The sequence below is a fragment of the Triticum urartu genome, chromosome 3A (genome assembly GCF_056163025.1).
Source record: "Triticum urartu cultivar PI428250 chromosome 3A, HENAU_Tu73, whole genome shotgun sequence".
Taxonomy (NCBI): domain Eukaryota; kingdom Viridiplantae; phylum Streptophyta; class Magnoliopsida; order Poales; family Poaceae; genus Triticum; species Triticum urartu.
In genome coordinates this window covers 414,865,010-414,887,991 of record NC_141875.1, presented here as the reverse complement: position 1 = coordinate 414,887,991, position 22,982 = coordinate 414,865,010, and the positions used below count along the sequence as shown (strand labels likewise).

The 22,982-nt window shown below is 45.5% G+C and overlaps 1 protein-coding gene across 1 annotated transcript in view; it reads left to right on the top strand.

The window, feature by feature from the left end:
• Positions 1 to 5,428: 5,428 nt before the first annotated feature.
• LOC147979902 (uncharacterized) overlaps positions 5,429 to 22,982 on the top strand; it is a 29,444-nt gene continuing 11,890 nt past the window's right edge. Inside the window, exon 1 of the mRNA XM_087515387.1 lies at positions 5,429 to 6,434. Coding sequence (XP_087371513.1) covers positions 5,429 to 6,434 — 1,006 coding nt within the window. The remainder of the gene's footprint in view (positions 6,435 to 22,982) is intronic.

The following is a 22,982-nucleotide window of genomic DNA, read 5'->3' as shown; positions in this document are numbered from 1 at the left end:
TGATTTTGGAGCCTCCCCCACCGTTTTCTAGCCTTCTTTTGCTTGATTTCGTCCTAAATTCGAAAATCCCCACCAAAAATAGCCCCAAATTTTTTTGTGATTTGTTGGTTTGATGAAGTTTTGTTGATTTTGATCCAGGGATTTGCTTGGTTTCGAGTGGATCTAGCATTTCCCCAATTTTCCCCACTTTCCATCCACGAAATCTCATCAATTTTGACCCCAAAATCCCCAAATTCCGCCCAAAATCGCGTCTCGGATCTGAAATCTCGCGTTGACCCCGACCACCGGACGACCGTCACTTTACCGGACGTCCGGAGCCCCTGGAACGACCGGACGTCCATCATCCACCGGACGACCGGAACCCCTAACCCGGATGGAAATTAGCGGATTTTTGAGCTCACCGGACGTCCGGCCACCGGACATCCGTCCATTAGCAGACGTCCGTTACCTGTAAAAACTGACTTCGGCTGATTTTTGTTTCGGCCATAACTAATTCATCCGAACTCCGATTTTGACGTTCTTTAGCTTGTTTTGAAGCTCTTGACATCCTCCTTACCACAAAAATACCACCAACATCTTTTGACTCCATCAAATTTTGAAAATTTTGGCATCTTTGCCTAGGGCTTCCACCACATCATCCGCTATACCACCACCGACTTCCGCAACCTAACCAATTTTGTTCCCCGTCGCATTAGTGGTTGCTTGAGGAGTGATTTGAGTCTCCTAAGGTGTCTAGGCTACTTAGTGACGGTTGCTTCTTCATCAACCACCACCACCAGTTCCGCATAGGCCTGACCACTATACACTTCCGCCACCCCAACTTAACCCAATTTTAGTTGTGTTGTGAGTTGTGTCTCCTAAGGTGTTTCGGCTACTTAGGGACCATGCTTTCAACTCCAACACCATGTATAGTCCACCACCATAACCTCCACTTCTGCATTGCCTAGTGCAACACCATCGCATTCCGCTGCCACCATTTGACGTTTGAGATTTTGAGTTCGCGGTTTTTCCGTTTCCTAAGGTGTTTCGGCTACTTAGGGACGAGTCTCCATCATCTTGGTATCTCCATCAAGATCACCGCCACTCATCATCAACACGGACGGTAACCTCCATATCATCTTGGTATCGTGGTACCCCTCCATTGTACATCCCCCTTGCAATTGCATTGTTAACCCCTATCCCATTTTGCGTTACTTGCCTATCGAGACTAGCCATTTGAGTATTGCCGGCAACGTTACTTGTGCACATTAGTGATCTACACCATACATTGCATACATACCATATCATATTGGTATCATATCATCTCGTGTGCCTCAAGTTTGTTCCCGCATATACACAATTACTATCTTGGTTTGTGCATTTCGCAAAGTGGATATATATATATAAAGAATAAGCTTTTAAGCAAAAGAGAAAGAGCAAAGAAGCTTGTAAGCAATAGCCATAGCATCCACCACATTGCATAAGATTGTCATATCCGATCATCTTGGATCAAACACCAGGAACCATACATACATAGCATACTTGGGACAGAAAGTTATCCATTTTGCATCTTATAGGTTGTGCACAAGTGTCGTATCCGCCTATAGAGCAATCGTGCTAGCGTCTCTCTTGAGTTGTGCCACACGAGCGTTTTCCGTGGATTCCACATTTTGTGCTCATCCTTGGTTGCACGACCCCATTTATCTATCCGTGTGTGTGTTTCCGTGAGCCACCTATATTGCTATTGGTCTACTTGTTACACTTGCGAATTTGTGAATCTCTTTCAACATTATTGACTCTTGCTAACATTTTGCATTAAATTTTTGTGCCACTATCCTCACCGAGCTCCACCATAAGCCTTACTTGTGTAGGTGTGAGAAACCGACAAGAATTGGTACCAATTGTGCTATTTCCTTGTCCACATTGGAGTGATCATTGATCCACTTTCAACTTCGGTCAAGTTACATTTGGTATTCGTTCTTCTCCTTCTCCACTCATATTGGCTCGAATCTTGTGATGGATAGGCAAGGCATTTCATCTCCGGTCTTCCACAACAACGACGGCGTGTACAACTACATCAACAACAAGCTTTCCGCAAAAAAGGAGGAGCAAGATGCAAGGATGGAGGAGATTCGGACCTTGTTGATCAACCGTTCTTCGCCTTCATCATCCTCAAGGCGGCGACGTTCAAGTCACAAGTCTTCGGAGCACAAAAATGATGCAAGCGAAGTCATCCTCGTCCACATCTCCATGGCGACCACCATCACGTTTGTGATCCACCTCGTCATGAAGGGCAAGTCACCTCCAAGCAACATGTGCACGACGACAATGAAAGACATCTACATCGAGCTCAAGCACGACAACGATAACATCATCATGAAGATGCTCGAGATGCGCCTACCTACAAGTCGCAACAAGCCCTACTTCACGCCAAGTCCAAACTTCATGAACACAAGAGAAGACCGCGAGATGACCACCACAAAGATGGAGCTACGGCTACACCAACCACTTTGGCATCTTCGCCAAGCGACTTCAAGGCATCTTCGCCTTTGGATATATGGCATCTTAGCCAACAAGCACCTCAAGACTATGCTCAAGAGAAGCTCCCCAAGCTCATGTCCGCGACTTCCACGAGCTACTACGACCTCGACATCGACCACACGATTCCTTTCTATGGGACTCAAGAACCCGAGGAGTATCTCGAGTGGGAGCGTTTGATGGACGACTACCTCAAGCTACATCAAGTTCCTCCCGAAGATCAAGTGAAGTGCGCCACAAGGAACTTCCACGACTACGCGTCCACATGGTGGCTTCACGCACCTTCGGAGACCTATGACATGAGTTGTCCCAAGACGAAGAGAGCTTTGCGGCGAGAGTTTGTACCTCCAACCTACACGGAACAACTTCAACGCCAATTGGAGAACACCATCCAAGGATCCAAGTCCCTCGACGAGTACTTCAAGGAGATGAAGATTTCCTTGTGACGAGCCGGCGTGGACGACCCCATTTCGATGAAGTTCCACTTCATGATGGGATTGCACTACGACATCTCCAAGACGATCTTCCTCGAGAACCACAAGTCCCTCGACGACAACTACATTGGTGCTCTCAAGGCGGAACAAGAACTCATGAAGGCCAAGGTTTCTCCACCCCAAGCTCACTTCGCGACGACCAAGCTCCATAAGAACGGGCATGAGGCTAGTACCACCATGATGTCCAAGCCCGACGAGCTCCAAGACGATGCTCCCAAGTTCGACTTCACCGCCATCCCTCTTTGTGGCATTGACGACGCCGAGTCTACTTCGACCCTTTTTCAAGATGGTGCGGCGACGACTACGACTATGGACACCATCAAGGACCAAACTTTGGAGGCGAGCGACATGGTGACGAGCAAGGATGATTCTTCCATCTTAGGAGGCGAGAGTGATGATGTGCCATCTTCGGCCTTCATCCACGACGATGACAACGAGATGGTTGAGCATGGGATTTTCCCTTCGACCACGGCGACATGTGATGATTTGAGTGACTTTAGCCACCATATTGAGAGTGAGAGTGACTTCACCACTAGCCCCATATGTGATGTGTTGCCACAATTCCCATGTGAGGAGAGCCACAACCCCCACCACTTGAGTGAGATGAGTGACTCCACCATATGTGACATTGAGTGCACCTACCATGAGGGAGTGAGTGAACCACCACATAGAGAGAGTGAGATAGTTGATAGGTCATGTGAGGCCACTTTCAACACTAACGACTTGACCTCTACCTCTATTGTGTCTTCTCATTTGGTGCTAGGTCCCTTATATGATGACGTGCCGATTCTCGACGACTTCGTCCTACCTTTGGACAAGACGATGGCCATGGTGGAATATCATGCACCCCCACATGGTTCCATCAAGATGAAGATGACCACCATTTGGTCTTTCCCACCTCACCTACACCACTTGAGTGGAATGAACAAGGTAACATAGGTGAAGGTGATGCTCTAGTCCCACTAGTGGACATTCATGACATTGATTGCTTGCATGATGTTGATCCCCCTATTGCCATGCTTCATGCTAGTGCAACTTCCCCATGCGATGATTTACCCATTTATGATGAGTATGATGATTGCCATGTGGAGTATATTAGTTGTGATGCCATGTTGCATAGGATCTCTTATGAAAATTCTTTAGGTCACATCATGTTTGCCAATCCGCTTGACTTGTCATATGCTATGCATGAGATCGACCACATGTCATATTTGCAATCTCTTCATAGTGACTATGCATATGCCATTAAGATTAACCCAATTTGCACTTATGGCATAGATGACAAGCCTATGGTTATTGGCATTTGTTTCTCTTGTGATGATATTGATATGCTCCCTTTGCATCATTTATCTCGTATGCCATGCCATGACCACCTAGCTTCGTATATGCATCGTTTTGGGTGTTGCCCATTTTCTCCGTATGATGTTTCCAATATTGCACATGAGGAGACCCCCATAGTTTCCTCATACATTTTAGGAAATTTTGATCACTCCCATCCATTGCATGATCCTTATACTTGTATGCTCAATTTGCATACCCATCGTGTTATACACAATAACTATTCTTTCATGATGGATGACATGTTCTTATACCATGCATCAAATTTCTTTGAGCGATGCTTATCTTGTACTAACTCTCACGTGCACATACACATCACGATGGATGATGTGTACATTTACCACACACACAATCTCTTTCGTTTGTGTCTCTTTTGTGTAGGTACCAATGAATACTTGTCAACCTCGCAATCCCACGAGTTGACAAAACGAGCTCTAGAGAGCAATGATGACTTGGAATCCCATGGATTGCCTTTCCCACCACTCTCTTCAAGCAAATACTTCGTGCATTTCTTCTACTTGGCCCTCACTTGGATATGGGTTATTGTCCATTACATATTATATGCCCATCTTGCCATGTTCACTTCGCATGATATGCTCATTCCTATGCCTTTGCCATGCATTTGTGACCCATGCTTTGCATTACACATGATGATTGATTCTAGAACTTCTATGTGTATTTGCAAGCTTGGTGGAGATATCACTTATTATTGCCATGTTTGCTTTGTGCCCCATGCCTATGATTATACTATGATCTTGCTTTGTGTTCGTGCTTGCGATATGTCATGTGCATTGCCTATGCCTATTATTTACTCACATGACATCATTGCCATGATTTCCTCTAGTGTGTTGCATCTTCGCTCCACTAGTTTACACGACATGATTGTTATTGCTTCTTGTCATATCTCTCCATATGTTGCCTCTCTCATGCTAGATGATTTTCCATGTATTGAGTGCAATTATGCATTTAGTCTTGATAATGAGTTTGCCCCCATAGCATTCTCACATATATTTGGAGATTTTGACATATTCCTTATGAAGCATGCTTGTCTTACCTCTTTGCACCATATACCTAGTGCCATGAATATTGCCATTTTTGCATCATATTCTTCACGCACTTGTGCTTCTAATGGTTATGTGCAAGAGAAGAGAACCATCATGATGGATGATGTGTTTATATACCATGCACATACATTCTTTCTTTTGTTGTGTGCATGTGTAGGATACTTGGACTTCGTGTCAACTTCCACATCATGTGAGTTGACAATCCGAGCTCTTGAGAGCGAACCACCTTCTACCACGACGATTCTACATCGCACTTACTTGTACTTCGGCATTGTGAAGGACGCACAAGAACATGCTTTCAACGTGATATCCTTCTCTTTTGAGAACCCCCAAACCATGAGCATGCATATTGTGGATCATACTACTTGTGTTGCTTGCACCATGCGACTTATTTGTCATCTTGGACCCCTTTCATGTGCACATGTTAGAGATCTTGCTTACACTTGTCATTTTCACAATTCCATGCATCATGATATATATGCCTTGTGTGTTGCATCCAATTCTTGGATTACTTGCTCCTATCACATGTTTGGTTGCAACAATGTCGTCACTTCACATATGCCATGTCCCATTGACTGCTACATGCTTGCCTTGATCACCTCACACATGATGAACAATTGCTCTTTCCATTGTGTTGAGTGCCACACGATATTCACTACACCCAATGCACATTATGCTTGGATTGTCTTGCACTTGACCCATGTGTTTAGACACTTGATTTTATTTGGTGTTGTGAATGATTCCTATGCCTACCATAGACCTTTCATTGATCAATTTGCCCATGCTTGCTATGATCTTGAGGTAGATGCTTATTCTCTTGTTACACATATTTGCATCACTACCTCACATTTACATGCTTGTCCCCATGCTATCTTTGATTGTGCTAAATTTATGTGCTTATATGCCATGTCGCTATCCTTTGTCAAACCATATGCTTCGCATGATGACGACACTTGTTTGGTGAATCACCTCTTGAATGCTTGGTTTTGCACTAACGCTAACCACATTTGTTTTTCCAAGTGTTTGTTGTCTTTGCTCCTTTTGAAGGAATCCCAAGATGGTGCGACATTGGAGAGTGCCCACTTAAAGCTTGAAGATGATGACTACTTGGTGAACGTCCACTCCTACACGGCGAAGCCATCTCTTTCCCATGGTGATTTGGTTTTCGATTCGAGGTCGGATCTTTCCCATGGGAGGGGAGATGATGCGGAGCATCCTACGGACATCACCATGTCAAGAGTCCGTTTGGCAAGTGACACGTTCAACATCCATTTCACATGCACAAAGGTGAATCATCTCCTTTACGCGTGTTCACTTGACCCCTTTGAGGATGGTATACTACTTGACACTCCACTCGCGTACATGCATAGGTATTGTCGGAACACTACGGACGGCGAGGAGGAGTGCGAGTGCAAGTGTACAACTACACCATCCGCGAGGGAAGCGTGGAAACGAAGACGCAAGAAGAAGAGCTGTCGAAGAAGCTCCAGTGAGCGGACGTCCGGACGAGATCGGACGACCGGCCCCTCCCAGCGAGCGGACGTCCGGCCCCCACCGGACGACCGGCACATCTACATCCGAGCCCATTCAGTGGAAGACCGACGACACCGGACGACCGGCGACCGGACGACCGCCAGCTACCGAACGTCCGGTGCCACCTCAACCGAGCCAAAGTGAGCGGAAGTCCGGCCACTACCGGACGTCCGAAAGCCCACGAGCCAACGGACGACCGGTCCCCCAGCGGACGTCCGGTACCTGTCTGCGTACAGAGAACGGGCCCGAGGCCCATGTATCCCTCTCCCACTTACCCCTTCGAGGACCTAGACTATATATACTCCTCCACCTCCTCCTAGTTAGGGTGAGCGTTGGTTTAGCTCATTTGAGAGATAGAGCTACGCTCATCCATATCAGATCTCCACTGTGCGAGAGACCACGGCCTCTTCGGAGAAGATCCCTTTGGATTCAAGCCCCCTTTCTAAGGGAAGATCCCCTCGTGGATTCAAGACCTCCTCATGGAGAAGACGGGCTACCCTTGTATCGTCCTTAGTTGTCCATGGATCGTGTATCTTCTCTTATGTATTCGAGGATCTAGCGCATGTGTGATCATTCTTGTTGGTTTGAGTGTTCTCTTGTGTTCGCCTCGTGATTTTCCCCCCATTTTCCTCCGTGCGTTCTTCGCGGGATTCGCTCCTTTCGTGAAAGATCGGGCTATAGGGTTCCTACCCTACATCACAACGGTTTGCTAGGACAAGGTGGGTTAGAGGCTTGGCTCAACAATGTGGGAGGCATGATAAGCAAGTAGTAGGTATCGCAGCATAGGCATAGCAAAAGAGCGAGCAACTAGCAAGCAAAGATATAAGTGATTTCGAGGGTATGGTCATCTTGCCTGAAATCCCGCAAGGAAGAAGAACGAGTCCATGAAGGAGACAAACGGGCGTAGTCGAACGGGTCCTCACAAACGCGACGTTATCGGACCCAACCGCGTAAGAAGCAACACCGGAAAGAAGCACACAACATAGTAAACAACCAACACATAAACATGGCATGATGCACAACCAAGTATGATGCATGTCCGGTTTAATGAGGCATGGCATGGCAAAGTGCACAAACAATCCTACAAATTAAGTGGAGCACATTATGCAACGGAGTTGCATATTGAAGAAAACACCACATGACTTATTTAGTTCTCTCTCGTTTATGTACCCAACAAGATTAAATGTTGTTAGCATGGCAAGAGGTGACACATGATGAAACTATCTAATCTAGGCAAGTTTAAATGAGGCCGGAACAACAAAACAACAAGTCCGGAAACTCCTCATATGCATATATTATGTTTGGTACTGTTCTGCCCTAAACATAATTTTAGAGTTATTAAACATGCAAAGTAAAGCCACCATGTTAAACTAGGCATTTTTTCTACCCCATTTACATATAAAGTTTACTAAAATCCGAGCAACGATTATTTAGTTATGAATTAAAGCATTTTAACATGGCATAGGAGCAAATTTAACCAAACATCATTTTAAACATGGATGAAAGTGGCATATAATTAACCTACACATAAATCTAAGCATTTTTCATATATTAAGTTTTTACATGTGATGCATGGTTGGGAAGTTATTATATGCATGAAGAACAGGGGCTTTTCTGTAAAACCATAAACTCTGGAATATTGGCAAAATTTGCAGGGCCAGGAAAAAATATAGCGGGCCGAAACAGAGGCTGGCCCAACATGAGGAAAGAAAAAAAACAAGAGGGCGCCGGAGCTGCCCTCACCATGGGCCAAGACCCGTGAAGGCTGGCAGGCTCGAAGTGGGAGCTGGGCCGGAGGAGGGACGCGGCCCATGTGCGGTCGATGGGGAGGACTCGTTCGATCTGGCCGGAGGAGTCAACGCGAGCGCGTGGCCATGTTCCTGAAGCAGAGGAAGCAGGGGTGCGCGGCTTCAGGTGGTGCAGGCGCAGCAACGAGCGAAGCAGGACTCAGCGTGGAGGAAGGAGGATGGGCGCGGCGCCGTGATGCTCCAGAAGAGGACCAGAGTCGGGGATGGCTCGCGGGAGCTCCATCGCCGAAGGAGAATGGTAGAACGGCGGCTTCAGGCGGCGCAGGGCGGCAGAGCTCGCCAGGGATGGGGGGATCCGGCGCGAACAGGGCTCCTCTCGAGCTCGGCACGCTGCAGGAGCACGTCGGTGCGGGAACGATTTCAGGTGACGTACTCCTCGTCGAGCGAAGCAGAGGAGGCGAGGTCGCAGGGTAGGCCGACGGCAAGGGACTTGCGACGGCGGCGGGGAACTTGGCAGCAGCAGGACCATGATGGATCGCCGGGGCTCTTGGTGGCATCGGTCCAAGGCGCCGGTGTGCTCGCAAGACGGGGCGGCGTGGCGTTGGAGCTCCCGGCGGGTGAGGGACAAGGCAGAGCAGCGGCTGCGGCAGCTCCTGCTGAGGAAAAGAGAGAGGTCCGGGAGGTTAGAGACCAGAGGGAAAAGGAAGATTGCGGAAGGAAGGATAAGAAGGTAGGGCGAGCGGCGGCGCTGGCCTGATGCGGCAAAGAGTAGGCCATCGGAGAGGTGCTATAGGTGCTTGGTGGGGATCGAAGGATTGGGGAATAGGGCAGATCGAGCATTGCTGTTGGTTGGATCAATTTCGGTGGGGATTGGCCAGCGCTGAAAATTAGGAAGGAAGGGGCTGGCTGTCTGGATCGGGGAAGGATCCCGAGATAACAGTGGCGGCGGCGGACACGGGAATAGGTGGATGGGACAGGTTAGGACTAGGGTTAGGCTGGTTATAAAGCAGGTGGGATTAGGTTAGGGGCTATCTCGACCCTACGATCGCAAACGGATGATCGTGGATAAAATAGCTAGGGAGTCCAAATAAGAAAATGGAGACGTTTTGTAGATGTTTGGGGATGTTCCAGACACAACAGTGACGTCTGTCCGGGTCGGGTCTGGGACAGCTTTTCGGACGCGCGCGCGAGGGGGGTTTGATACACGGAGCAGAGAGGGTTTCGGACCGTGCGATCGCATCGGACAACTCCGGAAGCGAAGAGGGGAAGGAGGATGGACTAGATGGGCTGTGGCGAGACTGCGAGGAGGAGAAGAGAGAGAGAGGGCCCGGCATCTGTTTCCGGAGACCGAAAACGTCCGACGTTAGACCGGCTATATTGCCGCTATAGTTAACGGTTGGGCTATCAAACAGACTTCGAATGCGATGAAACTTGACAGGCGGTCTATCTACACTATAATAAGACCACACGTCAACTCTCATCCCATTCTGAGAACATTCTCCGGCCACTTATAAAATAATATTTCGAACGTGCCGCGGGCGCGTCCAAGTGTGTCTGGACTCGGAACGGACAACAAAGAGAACTGGGGAAACCCGGACGGATGCAAGTTTTGAAAACACGATGATGCAATGCATATGATGCAATGACAAGATGCAACACGCAAGCGAATGACATGGCAACGATGGTGAATAACTGGAAGACACCTGGCGCAACGGTCTCGGGGCGTCACACTCGGGGTGGTGGCAGTGGGTTGTTGTTGTTGTTGTTGTTGCCTTGGTTTTGGACTAGCAACTGCATCAAGGCATTCTGCTGTTGGATCAACTGAGTGAGCTCCGGTGGAAAGGTTAATGCAGGGTCACGTATCGGAGGCATCTGATAGGTTTAGAGGGGTGAGAAGAAAGTATAGAATAAGGTCGAAAGATAGATTTCACTACCCATATGCACATGAGATAAACACATTCATTACACACCACTCAATTCAAACAAGGTTCATACCATCGATCTAAGCTACCGTTACAAAATCTCATGGACTACTACTATATACATGGAAGGTGTTCTAATGGTAATATGGTGGTCGACTAGAAATTTTGATCGGTGGAAGACTCCATAATATATGCTCCAGCTTCGTCTTCATAATCATCATCACTGTCAGGGTCGGAGTCTGTGTCGTCTAGTATGATGTAATCCTCTAAACGAATGTCCACTCCAGGTTCGGGATCCCCCATGAATATTCCTAGCTTGTTCTTCAGGTCTTCATTTTTCTATAGTAGTACAGCAATTTCTTCTTCATATACATCGCGCGTAGCTTTAAGTTCTTCCTCCAGCTCCATGTTTCGGGTCATCACCTTCTTCGTGTCCATCATGTTGGCGCACATCTGGTTCTCGTAGCGTCGAATGTGCTGGTTCAACTCCTATATGTAGGCTGCAATGGATTTATCCTTCCTGGTGCAGATCATCTCCCATTGCTCATGTTAGCGTCCACATATCTGGTAGGTGGTGTCCTTAAGATCCTTGTTGTACACCTCTCCTATGCGTCCAATGGCGATGTGGGTGGCCATGCTCTTTCCTAAACTCCAGGTTGGTACATCAAAGGAAAACTCGATGGGCTCGGTAACTGGTGCAAACGTCCTTCCTGGATACGAACTTGAATCATCCATCGCTCCTCTTTTGGTAAAGTGGCGGTGAAGGTTCTGGTGAAGCTTGGTATGCCGATGTTCAGGTACCTATTGACTTCCTTCAAGTGTCGTCCGAAAGATGTGTCGTCATCCTGGAGTGAACTTGTTCCTTTGGTCCGCCATCTATAGAGTAGAAATGGAGAAGAGTTAGAAATGAGTAGAGAAGAGTATCTTGTGGCTTTTCCTAGTGGTCGCGTCCTACAGTCAACATGTGCTCTGATACCATCTTGTAGCGACCCGGTACCAATGGACCGTAGTCTCTGTGCTTAAGTGTCATCCCTGGATCGGTATTGCTGACACACACAGTACTCGAGGATTTATAACAGAGTTCAATCACACACTTATTACATTGAGTGTCTAATAAAGAGTACTTATTACAATAATATGGCTGAAGGCTATCTAAATAAGATAACCGCGGAAGCTTCAAAGATAAATGAGTCCATCCGATTCCACAACAAAATTGAGTGCATGACAACGACCTATCGCACCTTAATCTTCGTCTGAAAATTCTGCAACGTGATACGTTGCACCCGTGTAGGTCAGCACATGGAATATGCTGGCAAGATAACACCATAGAGCAATGAACAAATAACAACTATCACTACATGCATATTTGGCTGGTGGAGGCTCTATGGTTATCAATTGCATAAATCTATTTTTTCCCTACAACAAAGGAATATATTTTATTTAACTACAAAGTTTATTTCATTATTGAGAAGGTCCCTCCAACTCAATTCCAAAATAGTAATTAAAAACCCAACAAATTCATTAAGTAAAGTGATGAGATCAATCAATAATTCAAATACCAGATGCTCAAGATGTCCATAACCGGGGACACGGCTAACCATGATTAGTTTATACAATCTCCAGAGGTTTGTGCACTTTTCCCCACAAGACTCGACCACATCCATGATCGGATGATCGAGATATAGTCTTTCTGAATCATTAACTCTTTACTCTAGGTAGACAGTACCACCTACTTTCCCCTATATCTGCTAGCCTACCACTGAAAGAGGTCACACAACTTACTCAACTATGCCAGATCCCATAATGGCTTGTGGCTGCACACGGAATTTTCTGAGCATGAATAATATTATGATCCCTTTGAGCCTGGGTGGCATTCCATAGGATGATCACACGGGTACTCTGGGATATCCTAGGACAACACTGGATTGCTCCAGGTGACCGCAACCAATCCACCCAGATGTGTATTAAAGTAGCTACCTTAAGTTTCCCTTAGTTAAATATTAACTCTTAGATCTTGCATGAATCTCACATACCAATCCATGTCTATGAGCATACCAAAGCAGTATAAGCATAACATTTAATACCCGGGGTTTGATATAAGACAATAGGTTCCTACCTCGTCAACTACTTCCCAATACCCACATGTTATCAAAACCTACTCATGCAATGTTTGAGGGTTGAAACTAATGCATAAAAACTGGGTAATAAAGGGGTATGATCAAAGTGTTACTTGCCTTGTTGACGATCGGAAAACCCTAGAGATTCGTAGTAGCAAGCCTCGCACTCCGGAAACTCTATCATGAACAAACAATAACATAAATAAGCACTCAAGCATAGGATGCAAAGGTAAAACCAAAAGAAAAGATTTAAACATAAAGTTCAAGTGAAGAGCCTCGATTTGCCAAAAGAATCAATCGAATCGGAGATACGAAACTCAAATTATGATCAAAAGAAGTTCAAACTCAAATCTTCTTGAAACCAAATAGTAAATTTTCAAAATCATGTTCAAGTTGTTTATCTGGATAGAGGGAAACAAGACTAAGATTTTGGCGTTGATTTCACTGGATTTGGATAAAAGAGCAAAAAGTAGTGAGGGTTTAAAGATCAGGGATTAATTTGCAATGAAAATAATTACGGATAGGTCCCTGGCCAAAAATTAAATTAAAAGAAAAATCTATCGAATGAACGTCCGCTAACATAGACTAACGAACGAATCCATTCGTTAACAGAACCAAACGAGTGAACGCTCAATAAATAACTTGACCTAAATAATAAACCGATCTAAAAAATAAAACTGAAATGAATAAAAAAAAACCGACGGCGGCGGCAACTCCGACGAGCGGGGTGGCGCGGCAGCGGTGGTGGGGCGGCGGCTAGCGGTGCGGCGGCGATGCGAGGCGGTGTCATGGGGATGCGGGAGGTGGTGCAGCGGTGGCGCGAGGAGGTGCGGCGCGGCAACCGCGGCGGTTGCTTGAGGCGGCGAGCGGCGGCGGCGGCTTGGGGCGGTGGGGCGGCGCGATTTGGGGGGGAGTGGGGCGGCAAGGTGGGTGGCTATATAAAGGGGGGTGGCCGACTTGGGCAAGGGGGCGATGGCGAGGCGGCGGCTCGGACTCCGCCAGAGTCCGGCTCGGCCACGACGGGGAAGGCGGCGGCGCGAGCGGGCCGGCTGGGCCTTTGGCCTAGTTCGGTCCAGGGAAAAAATACTTTTTAAAAATAATTTCACCACAGAGAAAAATCTAAAATAAAATAAATAAAAATCCTAAAATTCCAAAAATATTTTTCATGGTCCTCTCATAATTTTTTTTAACAGAAAGACTGGAAGGGAACCCCCTACAGTATAATTGGTGCAACAAACCCAAATTGCAAGTACCATGCCTTGAACCTGGGTGTGTGGGAAGGCATGAGCCCCTTCCCACCACTAGGCTATGCCTTAGTCTGCTCCTCTCCTAATATTTAGGACAACATGAACATTTTTCTCGGCTAAAATGCAGTTTTTCCCTAATTTAACCGAATAAATCTCAAATAAAATTCAAATAAAATATATTTTTATTCAAAATTAAATTTCCATTATTTCCTCGCTGTTTTGAAGAAGTCATAGTATCTTCTCTCATTATTTTATTTATTTTAAAATAATTGGAAAAATAACTTCAAATAAAATCACCTTGACCCAAATTACCAAATTTTGAGATTCAAAAATGGAATTTTATGAAAACCTCCAACTCTCTCAAATGGTCCTTGAGTTGCTTAAGGTCTCTTGGATCAAAATGTCCAAGTAAATCAAACTAAAATGCAAAGAAACCATGGATGCATATGATGATCTAATGATTAGCATCCAAATTGAAATTTGGGAAGTTACAATAGAATATGTACGAGCAGATATGAGCATCCAGGTTCCGCTATTGGTTATTGACTAGAGATTTGTCTCGGTCATGTCTACATAGTTCTCGAACCCATAGGGTCCGCACGCTTAACGTTCGATGAAGATTTGTATTATGAGTTATGTGATTTGACGACCGAAGTTTGTTCGGAATCCTGGATGAGATGAAGGACATGACGAGGAGTCACGAAATGGTCGAGAGGTGAAGATTCATATATTGTAAGGTTATATTCGGACACCGGAATGGTTTTGGGAAGTATCGGATAAGTTTCGGAGTACCGGAGGTTACCGCAACCCTCCCCCCCGGGAAGTTAATGGGCCACACATGGGCCTTAGTGGAGGAGAGAGGGCCGGCCAAGGAGGTGGCTCCCCCCTTGCCAATCCAAATTGGACAAGGGGTGGGGGCGGCACCCCCTTTCCCTCTCCTACTCCTCCTCTCTTTCCCTCTTTGCTATTCCAAAAAAGGAAAAAGGAGAGGGGAATCCTACTTGGACTAGGGAGTCCTAGTAGGACTCCCCACACCTGGCGCACCCCCTTGGGCCGGCCACCTCTCCTCCCCCTTTATATACATGGGAGGGGGGCATCCCAAAGGCACACCAAGTCTTCTCTTAGCCGTGTGCGGTGCCCCCCTCCACAGTTACACACCTCGGTCATATCGTCGTAGTGCTTAGGCGAATCCCTGCGCCGGTAACTTCATCATCACCGTCGCCATGCCGTCGTGCTGACGAAACTCTCCCTCGTCCTCAACTGGATCAAGAGATCGTGGGACGTCATCGAGCTGAACGTGTGCTGAACGCGGAGGTGTCGTACGTTCAGTGCTTGGATCAGTTGGATCACGAAGACGTTCGACTACATCAACTGCGTTACTAAACACTTCCGCTTTCTGTCTACGAGGGTACATGGACACACTCTCCCCGCTCGTTGCTATGCTTCTCCTAGATAGATCTTGCGTGATCATAGGAATATTTTTGAAATACTACATTCCCCAACAGTTGCATCAGATCCAGGTCTATGCGTTGATGTTATATGCGCGAGTAGAACACAATGAGTTGTGGGCGATGATACGTCTCCAATGTATCTACTTTTTCTCATGCTTTTCCTCTTGTTTTGGACTCTAATTTGCAATATTTGAATGAAACTAACCCTGGACTAACGCTGTTTTCAGCAGAACTACCATGGTGTTGTTTTTGTGTAGAAATAGAAGTTCTCGGACTAACGCTGTTTTCAGCAGAACTACCATGGTGTTGTTTTGTATAGAAATAGAAGTTCTCAAAATGGAACGAAACTTTTTGAGGATTTTTATACCAGTAATAAGAATTTCAAGAGCCAAGACCCACCGGAGAGGGGCCCCTGGGTGGGCACAACCCACCAGGGTGGGCCCCCTCTGCTGGCGCGCCTAGGTGGGTTGTACCCACCTGGTGGCCCCGCTGATGACCCCCCTGATACTATAAAATCACAATATTCCAGAAAAAAATTAGGGAGAAAGAAGTATCGCGATCCACGAGATGGAGCCACCGCCAAGCCTTGTTCTTCCTCGGGAGGGCAGATCTGGAGTCCGTTTGGGGCTCCGGAGAGGGGTATCTTTGTTCTTCGTCATCAGCAACCCTTCTCCATCGCCAATTCCATGATGCTCCCCGCCGGGAGTGAATAATTCCTTTGTAGGCTCGCTGGTTGGTGAGGAGTTGGATGAGATTCATCATGTAATCGAGTTAGTTTTGTTAGGGCCTGATCCCTAGTATCCACTATGTTCTTAGATTGATGTTGTTATGACTTTGACATGCCTAATGCTTGTCACTTTGGGCCTGGGTGCCATGATTTCAAATCTGAACCGTTTATGAAGTCATCATTATATCCATGTTTTAGATCCGATCTTGCAAGTTATAGTCACCTACTACGGTCATGATCCGGCAACCCCAGAGTGACAACAACCGGGCCCACTCCCGGTGATGACCGTAGTTTGAGGAGTTCATGTATTCACTATGTGTTAATGCTTTGTTCCGGTTATCTATTAAAAGGGGGCCTTAATATCCCTTAGTTTCCAATATGGACCCCGCTTCCATGGGAGGTAGGACAAAAGATGTCATGCAAGTTCTTTTAATAAAGCATGTATGACTATTTATGGAATACATGCCTACATTATATCGATGAACTGGAGCTAGTGTCGTATCGCCCTAGGTTATAATTGTCACATGATGAATATCATCCAACAAGTCATCGATCCAATGCCTACGAATTTATACTTATTGATCTTGCTGCGCTACTATTGCTATCATCACAGTTACACTTGCTACAAATTACTGCTATCACTATTACTGTTACCGTTGTTACTTTCACTACTATCAAACTACTTTGCTACTGATCACTTTGCTGCAGATAATTAATCTCTAGGTGTGGTTGAATTGACAACTCAGCTGCTAATACCTTCAAACATTCTTTGGCTCCCCTTGTGCCGAATCTATAAATTTGGGTTGAATACTCTACCCTCGAAAATTGTTGTGATCCCCTATACTTGTGGGTTATCAAGACCTTTTTCTGGCGCCGTTGCCGGGGAGCATAGCTATATTTGTTGAGTCACTTGGGATTATTATCATATTATCACTATGAAGAATTTGAAGGATCCAAAGACTAAGATTTATCCCTCTAAGACGAGGGGAGGTAAGGAACTACCATCTAGTTCTGCTTTAGATTCACCTTTTGTTATGAGTAAACTTGCAACACCACCACATGCTATTAATTCTGATATGTCGCAAGTTATTGATGATGCTACTTCTACTATGAATGATGCTTATGATGATGCTAGTACCTTGCTTGATAATGATGATGTGCCACTTGGTGAATTTCCTAATAGATAAATTGCTAGAGTTATACAACATGATGTTGTTGAATCTAATGATGAGCTTGAAACTGAATCTCCTGAGACACCTGCTAGAACTAGCCTTGCTAGATATGAATTTCCTAAGGTACTGGAAAGTTGTGTTATGAGTGAAGAAGCAACTAGAAATATTCTTGCTTGTAATGATAGAGATGATCTAGAGAAATTACTACACAAGTATAAAGAAAAATCTCTGAATGCTAGAATGAAATGTGATCCTAAGTTTGCTACTTCACCTATCTGTATTGATGATAAGGATTATGAATTCTCTGTCGACCTAGAGCTAATTACTCTGGTTGAATCTGATCCTTTCCATGGTTACGAAACTGAAACTGTTTTGGCACATCTTACTAAGTTGAATGACATAGCCACCCTTTTTACACATGATGATACAACTCATTATTACTTTATTCTCAAATTATTTCCTTTCTCATTAAAGGGTGATGCTAAATCTTGGTACAATACTCTTGCTCCCGGTTGTGTGTGTAGTCCCCAAAACTTGGAGATCGGGGTATACCAACTATACCTTGCTCTATCAAAAAGAATTATGTGAAAACTGCTTTGTGTGATTTAGGAGCTGGTGTTAGTGTTATGACTTTCTCTTTATATAAAAGACTTGACTTGAATAAACTCACACCTATTGAAATATCTTTGCAAATGACTGACATATCAACTGCCATACCTATCGGTATCTGTGAGGATGTGCCTGTTGTTGTTGCTAATGTTACTATTTTGACTGACTTTGTTATACTTGAGATCCCCGAGGACGACAGCATGTCGATTATCCTTGGTAGACCCTTCTTGAATACTTCAGGGGCTGTTATTGATTGGAATAAAAGCAAGGTCACTTTTCATATCAATGGTAATGAGCATACGATGCACTTTTCGAAGAAACAATTCCAAGTGAATGGTATTAATGTTATTGAAAAATCTCCGACAATCACTATTGGAAGTTTTCAAATACCTCTACCTACTGTCAAAAGAAATATGAAATTCTTATTTTTGGGGAAATGCATATCCCCACTGAGGTAACTTAGTGATTTACGGAAGTTCTTCGGTTTCATGCTAATCGAAAGTGGTTGTTAATAAGACTTGATCAACCTTATTAATGAATCATTATTGAACGGAACGAAGTTGATGAATTTAGTAAGCACTACTTTCCGTCCCTACTTTTTATTCTCTATTTTTATTAGTTAAATAAAATAAAATGCCATGTTTTGTCTGTTTTCCGAATTTCCCGTGCAATAAAAAATGACACAAAAATAAAAGTTCTCAGAACACCGTGAAAATTTTATATGATTTTTTCCTGAATATTTAAGAATTTTTGGTGAAAAAATAACCAGAGGGGGGTGCACCAGGTGGGCACAACCCACCTGGGCACGCCAGCACCCCCTGGCAAACCCTGGGGGTTGTGGTCCCCACGTGGGCCCCCTCACTTATCTCTTCATACCACATCATCACTTACCTCCAGAAAAAATCCCCCATTGCTCTCTCTCCCGTGTTCTTGAGCTCAAACCCGCGGATTTCGATCCCTTTGCTCGAAGCTCCGCTTCCGAAACTGATTCGGGGGATTGTTTCTTGGTATGTGACTCCATCATTTGTCTAATTAGCTTTTGTTTTAGTTGCTTATACTTTGAATAATTAGCTACTCTTGGTGCTGCTGTAGATGTGCTTGCATGTTGAATTCTTAGTGTTCTAAGTTGTTTGAATGCTTGTTATGGCCTCTATGTATCCCTATGAGTAGTTGCTATCAATCTTACAAATTTTTGTCACTCCAAATTTTTTTAGAAAATTGTACGCGGACATGATGAACCTATTTGGAAGGAGTTCTTCGAGGAGACGATCCTCGGGGGCATCCTCTAGTGACAGTTCTACCCGTCGGTCTTACGTTGAACCAAGTGAAAGTTGAACGTGAGATGCAGCCACCAAAACCTGCTTATGGCCTTGCGATGAGTATATGATGTAGGCGGGCATCAAGGAGGAATTTGAGCAATATGTTCACAATGCCGGTCTCTGTCCCTACCTCTCATATAAGTGTGAACAGTGCCATCTTCTCACTGAATCATTTGTCAAAGGATATAAATATTTTCCACATGCGTCTAGGGTGTCGTTTATGCTTTATGATGAACCATTTACTATTCCACTAGAAAATTTTTCTTACCATTGCGAACTTCCATTTTGGGGTTGGCTTGATGAGCCAACAAAGGCTGAGTATGAGACCGACTAGCCTTTGTTATGGTGAAAATAGAGGAGTGAGACAAGGAAGAATAAAAAGTGTTCACTTTCCCGCAATCCAGTATTATGCATTATTTAACGGGAAGTGCACAGTAGGCAAGCAAGACTATAGCATACTTTGTTTGCCAGACTTGAGCCTCATTCACACTGCTCTAAGTGGTGAAAGGAATTATAACCTTGGAGCGATTGTTGCATGTAGACTTCAGCATAACGCCAGAAGTGGCTGGTTCTATGGGGGAATTTATGCCACGCGTTTAGCACGAGAACTGGGTGTTTCACCTTTTCCCTTTGACCCTATCCTACCCACTCGATATTTAGATTTTGATGCCTTAAAGGACCATAAGATTCTCAAGGGGAGGGCTGATAACTTCACTTATAATTTGTTGTTTAACCAATCACATGTTGTGGACACATATTTTCCTGCGCCTGCTCTCTTTGATTATCACAGCAAGGAAAGATATTTTGTTCTTGAGAGCGAGGCCCAAGCTCACAATGCAGCAGTGTTGGCGGCACGGCATGCTGAGGCCTCCGCATCGAGAGCCTCCGTGAGCTACCATGCCGACTACTACCCTCCAGGCTACGGATTCACTACCAAGTTAGGCCAAAAGCCTAAGCTTGGGGGAGTACGTGTCTCTCACCGACATTACATTCATGTCCACTTATTCCCTTTGTCGGTGTTCACACTTTTTCATTGTATCATCCATGCTTAGATTTATTTTTCTTGCTTTCTTCTTGTGTGTTTGAAAAACTTTAGAAAAACCAAAAAAAATTAGGTGTAGTAATTTACTTTCTATGCATGCTTAGTAGTAGTACTAAAAAGAAAGTCCAAAAAGATTTCCTTGTTCTTCTTTTGCTTGTTGGGAGCTTTGCTGCATAAATAGTTTTTCTCGTTTTTGCTTTTTATTTGCTTGTTGAAGAAAATCAAAAACTCCAAAAATATTTCAGTGTGTCTCTCTGAATTTCTTTTCTTTTATTCGAGTTGTACCGAGGAGAAGACCACGATGAAAATGGTGAGTGGCTCTCATATGAATAATAGATGAACTAATAAGAGCCCATTTTACCTTGTCTTCTCCTGTTGAATAAAATGTTTGCAGATTCCAACTTAGTCCATGGTACTCTTGCACTATTATTATTTTCATATCATTCGGTCGTGCAAGTGAAAGGCAATAATGACGATATTCGATGAGTTGGCCATGGCATGGAGAAACTGGTATGAACTCGACTTGTTCTGTCTGTGTAAATATGTTTAACCTAGTATCCAGGCTTCAGCCCATTATGATTAAACATGTTTGCAATGACAATTAGAGATTATAGTTTCTCATGCCATGCATAAGTAGCTGCGAGTGGATAATGATTTATCTTGGATATCAACATAGCGTTAAAATGATTGTGATGTAGTATGATGATATGGTATCCTCCTCTGAATGTTCGAGTGGCTTGACTTGGTACATGTTCATTCATGTAGTTGAATCAAAACCAGCATAGTCTCTATAATATTAATGTTCATGGTGTTCATATCCTACTCATGCTAGTGTCTAATGTTACTTATGCATAATGCCTGGTTATGATCGTTGTTGCGCTCTAGCTGGCCGCTTCCCAATCTTAAATTGCTAGCTTTCGCCTGTACTAAGTGGGAATTCTGCTTGTACATCAAAAACCTTGAACCCAAAGTTATTCCAGATGAGTCCACCATACCTACCTGTATACGGTATTACCCTGCCATCCTAAGTAAATTTGCATATGCCACCTCCAAAAACTTCTAAAAATTATCCATTTTGTGTGCCTGGATCGTTCATGGAACGACAGGAGGTGGTCGATATGTTCCATGCTAAGCATGTTATCCTCGGGTTGAGTGTTTATTCACTCGCCATCGCACGAAGAAATGGGCGGTAATAGGGATTCCCAGTCCTGAACTCAAAAATGCAAATAATTAAACCAAACTCCCCCGGGACTGATGTTGGTATGGATGGCACCCGTTGTTTCGGACAAGCCGTGGAGTGTGATTGATGGTGGAGGGGGAGTAAACTTTTACTTTTATCGCTTGGGAACCACCACTAGCCTTCTTAGCATGGAAGATGTTGATAACTGATGGTCGTGAAGTGAATGAGAAGGGTGCATGCACTACTGGAATCAGCTAATTTGCCATCTGCCAGCTCTTTGCCGTCTGCTAGCTGACGGCAAAGAAGCTCTTTCCCATCAGCTACCAAAAAGCAGACGGCAAAGATCAAGCTGACAGCAAAGAAGCTCTTTGCCGTCCACCAGATCTTTGCCGTCCGCTAGCAGACGGCAAAGAATCTTTGCCGTCAGCTGGCAGACGGCAAAGAGAGAGGTGGCCCCCACCCCCCGCCCGTTTGGGAAAAACTTAATGGCCCACCTCTTTGCCGTCTGCCAGCAAACGGCAAAGAGGCAAAAGGGCGGACAGCAAAGAGGGGCGGACGGCAAAGAGGGCACTATCTAACGGCCCGTACCCCCCCGCCCCTCTCTGTTCTCTCCTCGCCCCGCCACCACTTCCCACCCCACCGCCGCCGCCGCCGCCGCCCGCCGCCGCCTCTCGCCCCCGCCGCCGCCGCCCCGTCGCCCCCGCCGCCCCGGCCCTCCGCCGCCCCGGGCCCCCGCCGCCCCGTCGCCCCCCCCGCCCCGGCCCCACGCCGCCCCGGCCCCCCGCCGCCCCGGCGCCCCGCCGCCCCGCGCCCCACCGCCCCGGGCCCGGCCCCCCGCCGCCCCAGGCCGCCCCGGCGCCCCGGCCAGCTCCTCCACCGCCCCGCCCCCCCTCCTCCACCGGCCCTGCCCCAGGTGAGCCCCCCTCCTTTTTTCTGTTTTTTTTTCTGTTTTTTTTCTTTTTTTAGTTTTAGTTTAGATTTAGTTTTAGTTTTAGTTTTAGGTTTAGTTTTAGTTCAGTTTTAGGTTTAGATTTAGTTTTTTCCTTTTTTCTGTTTTATTAGTTTTAGGTTTATGTTTAGTTTAGATTTAGTTTTAGTTTTAGTTTTAGGTTTAGTTTAGTTTGAGGAAAGAAGAAGAAGAAGAGAAAAAGAGGAGAGGAGGAGAAGAAGAAGAGGAAAAAGGAAAGGAAGAAGAAGAAGAGGAGGAGGAGAAGAAAAAAGAAGAAGAGGAAGAAGAAGAAGAAAAAAGAGGAGAGGAGGAGAAGAAGAAGAGGAAAAAGGACAGAAGAAGAAGAAGAAGAAGAAGAAGAAGGAAGAAAAGGAAGAAAAGGAAGAAAAGGAAGAATAGGAAGAAGAAGAAAAGGAAAAAAGAGGAAAAAACCCCGACCCGACACGGCACCCCGACCCCGACCCGGCACCCCGACACGACACCCCGACCCCTAGACCCCGACCCCGACACCCCGACCCCGACCCCGACACCCCGACCCCGAGCCTGACCCGAC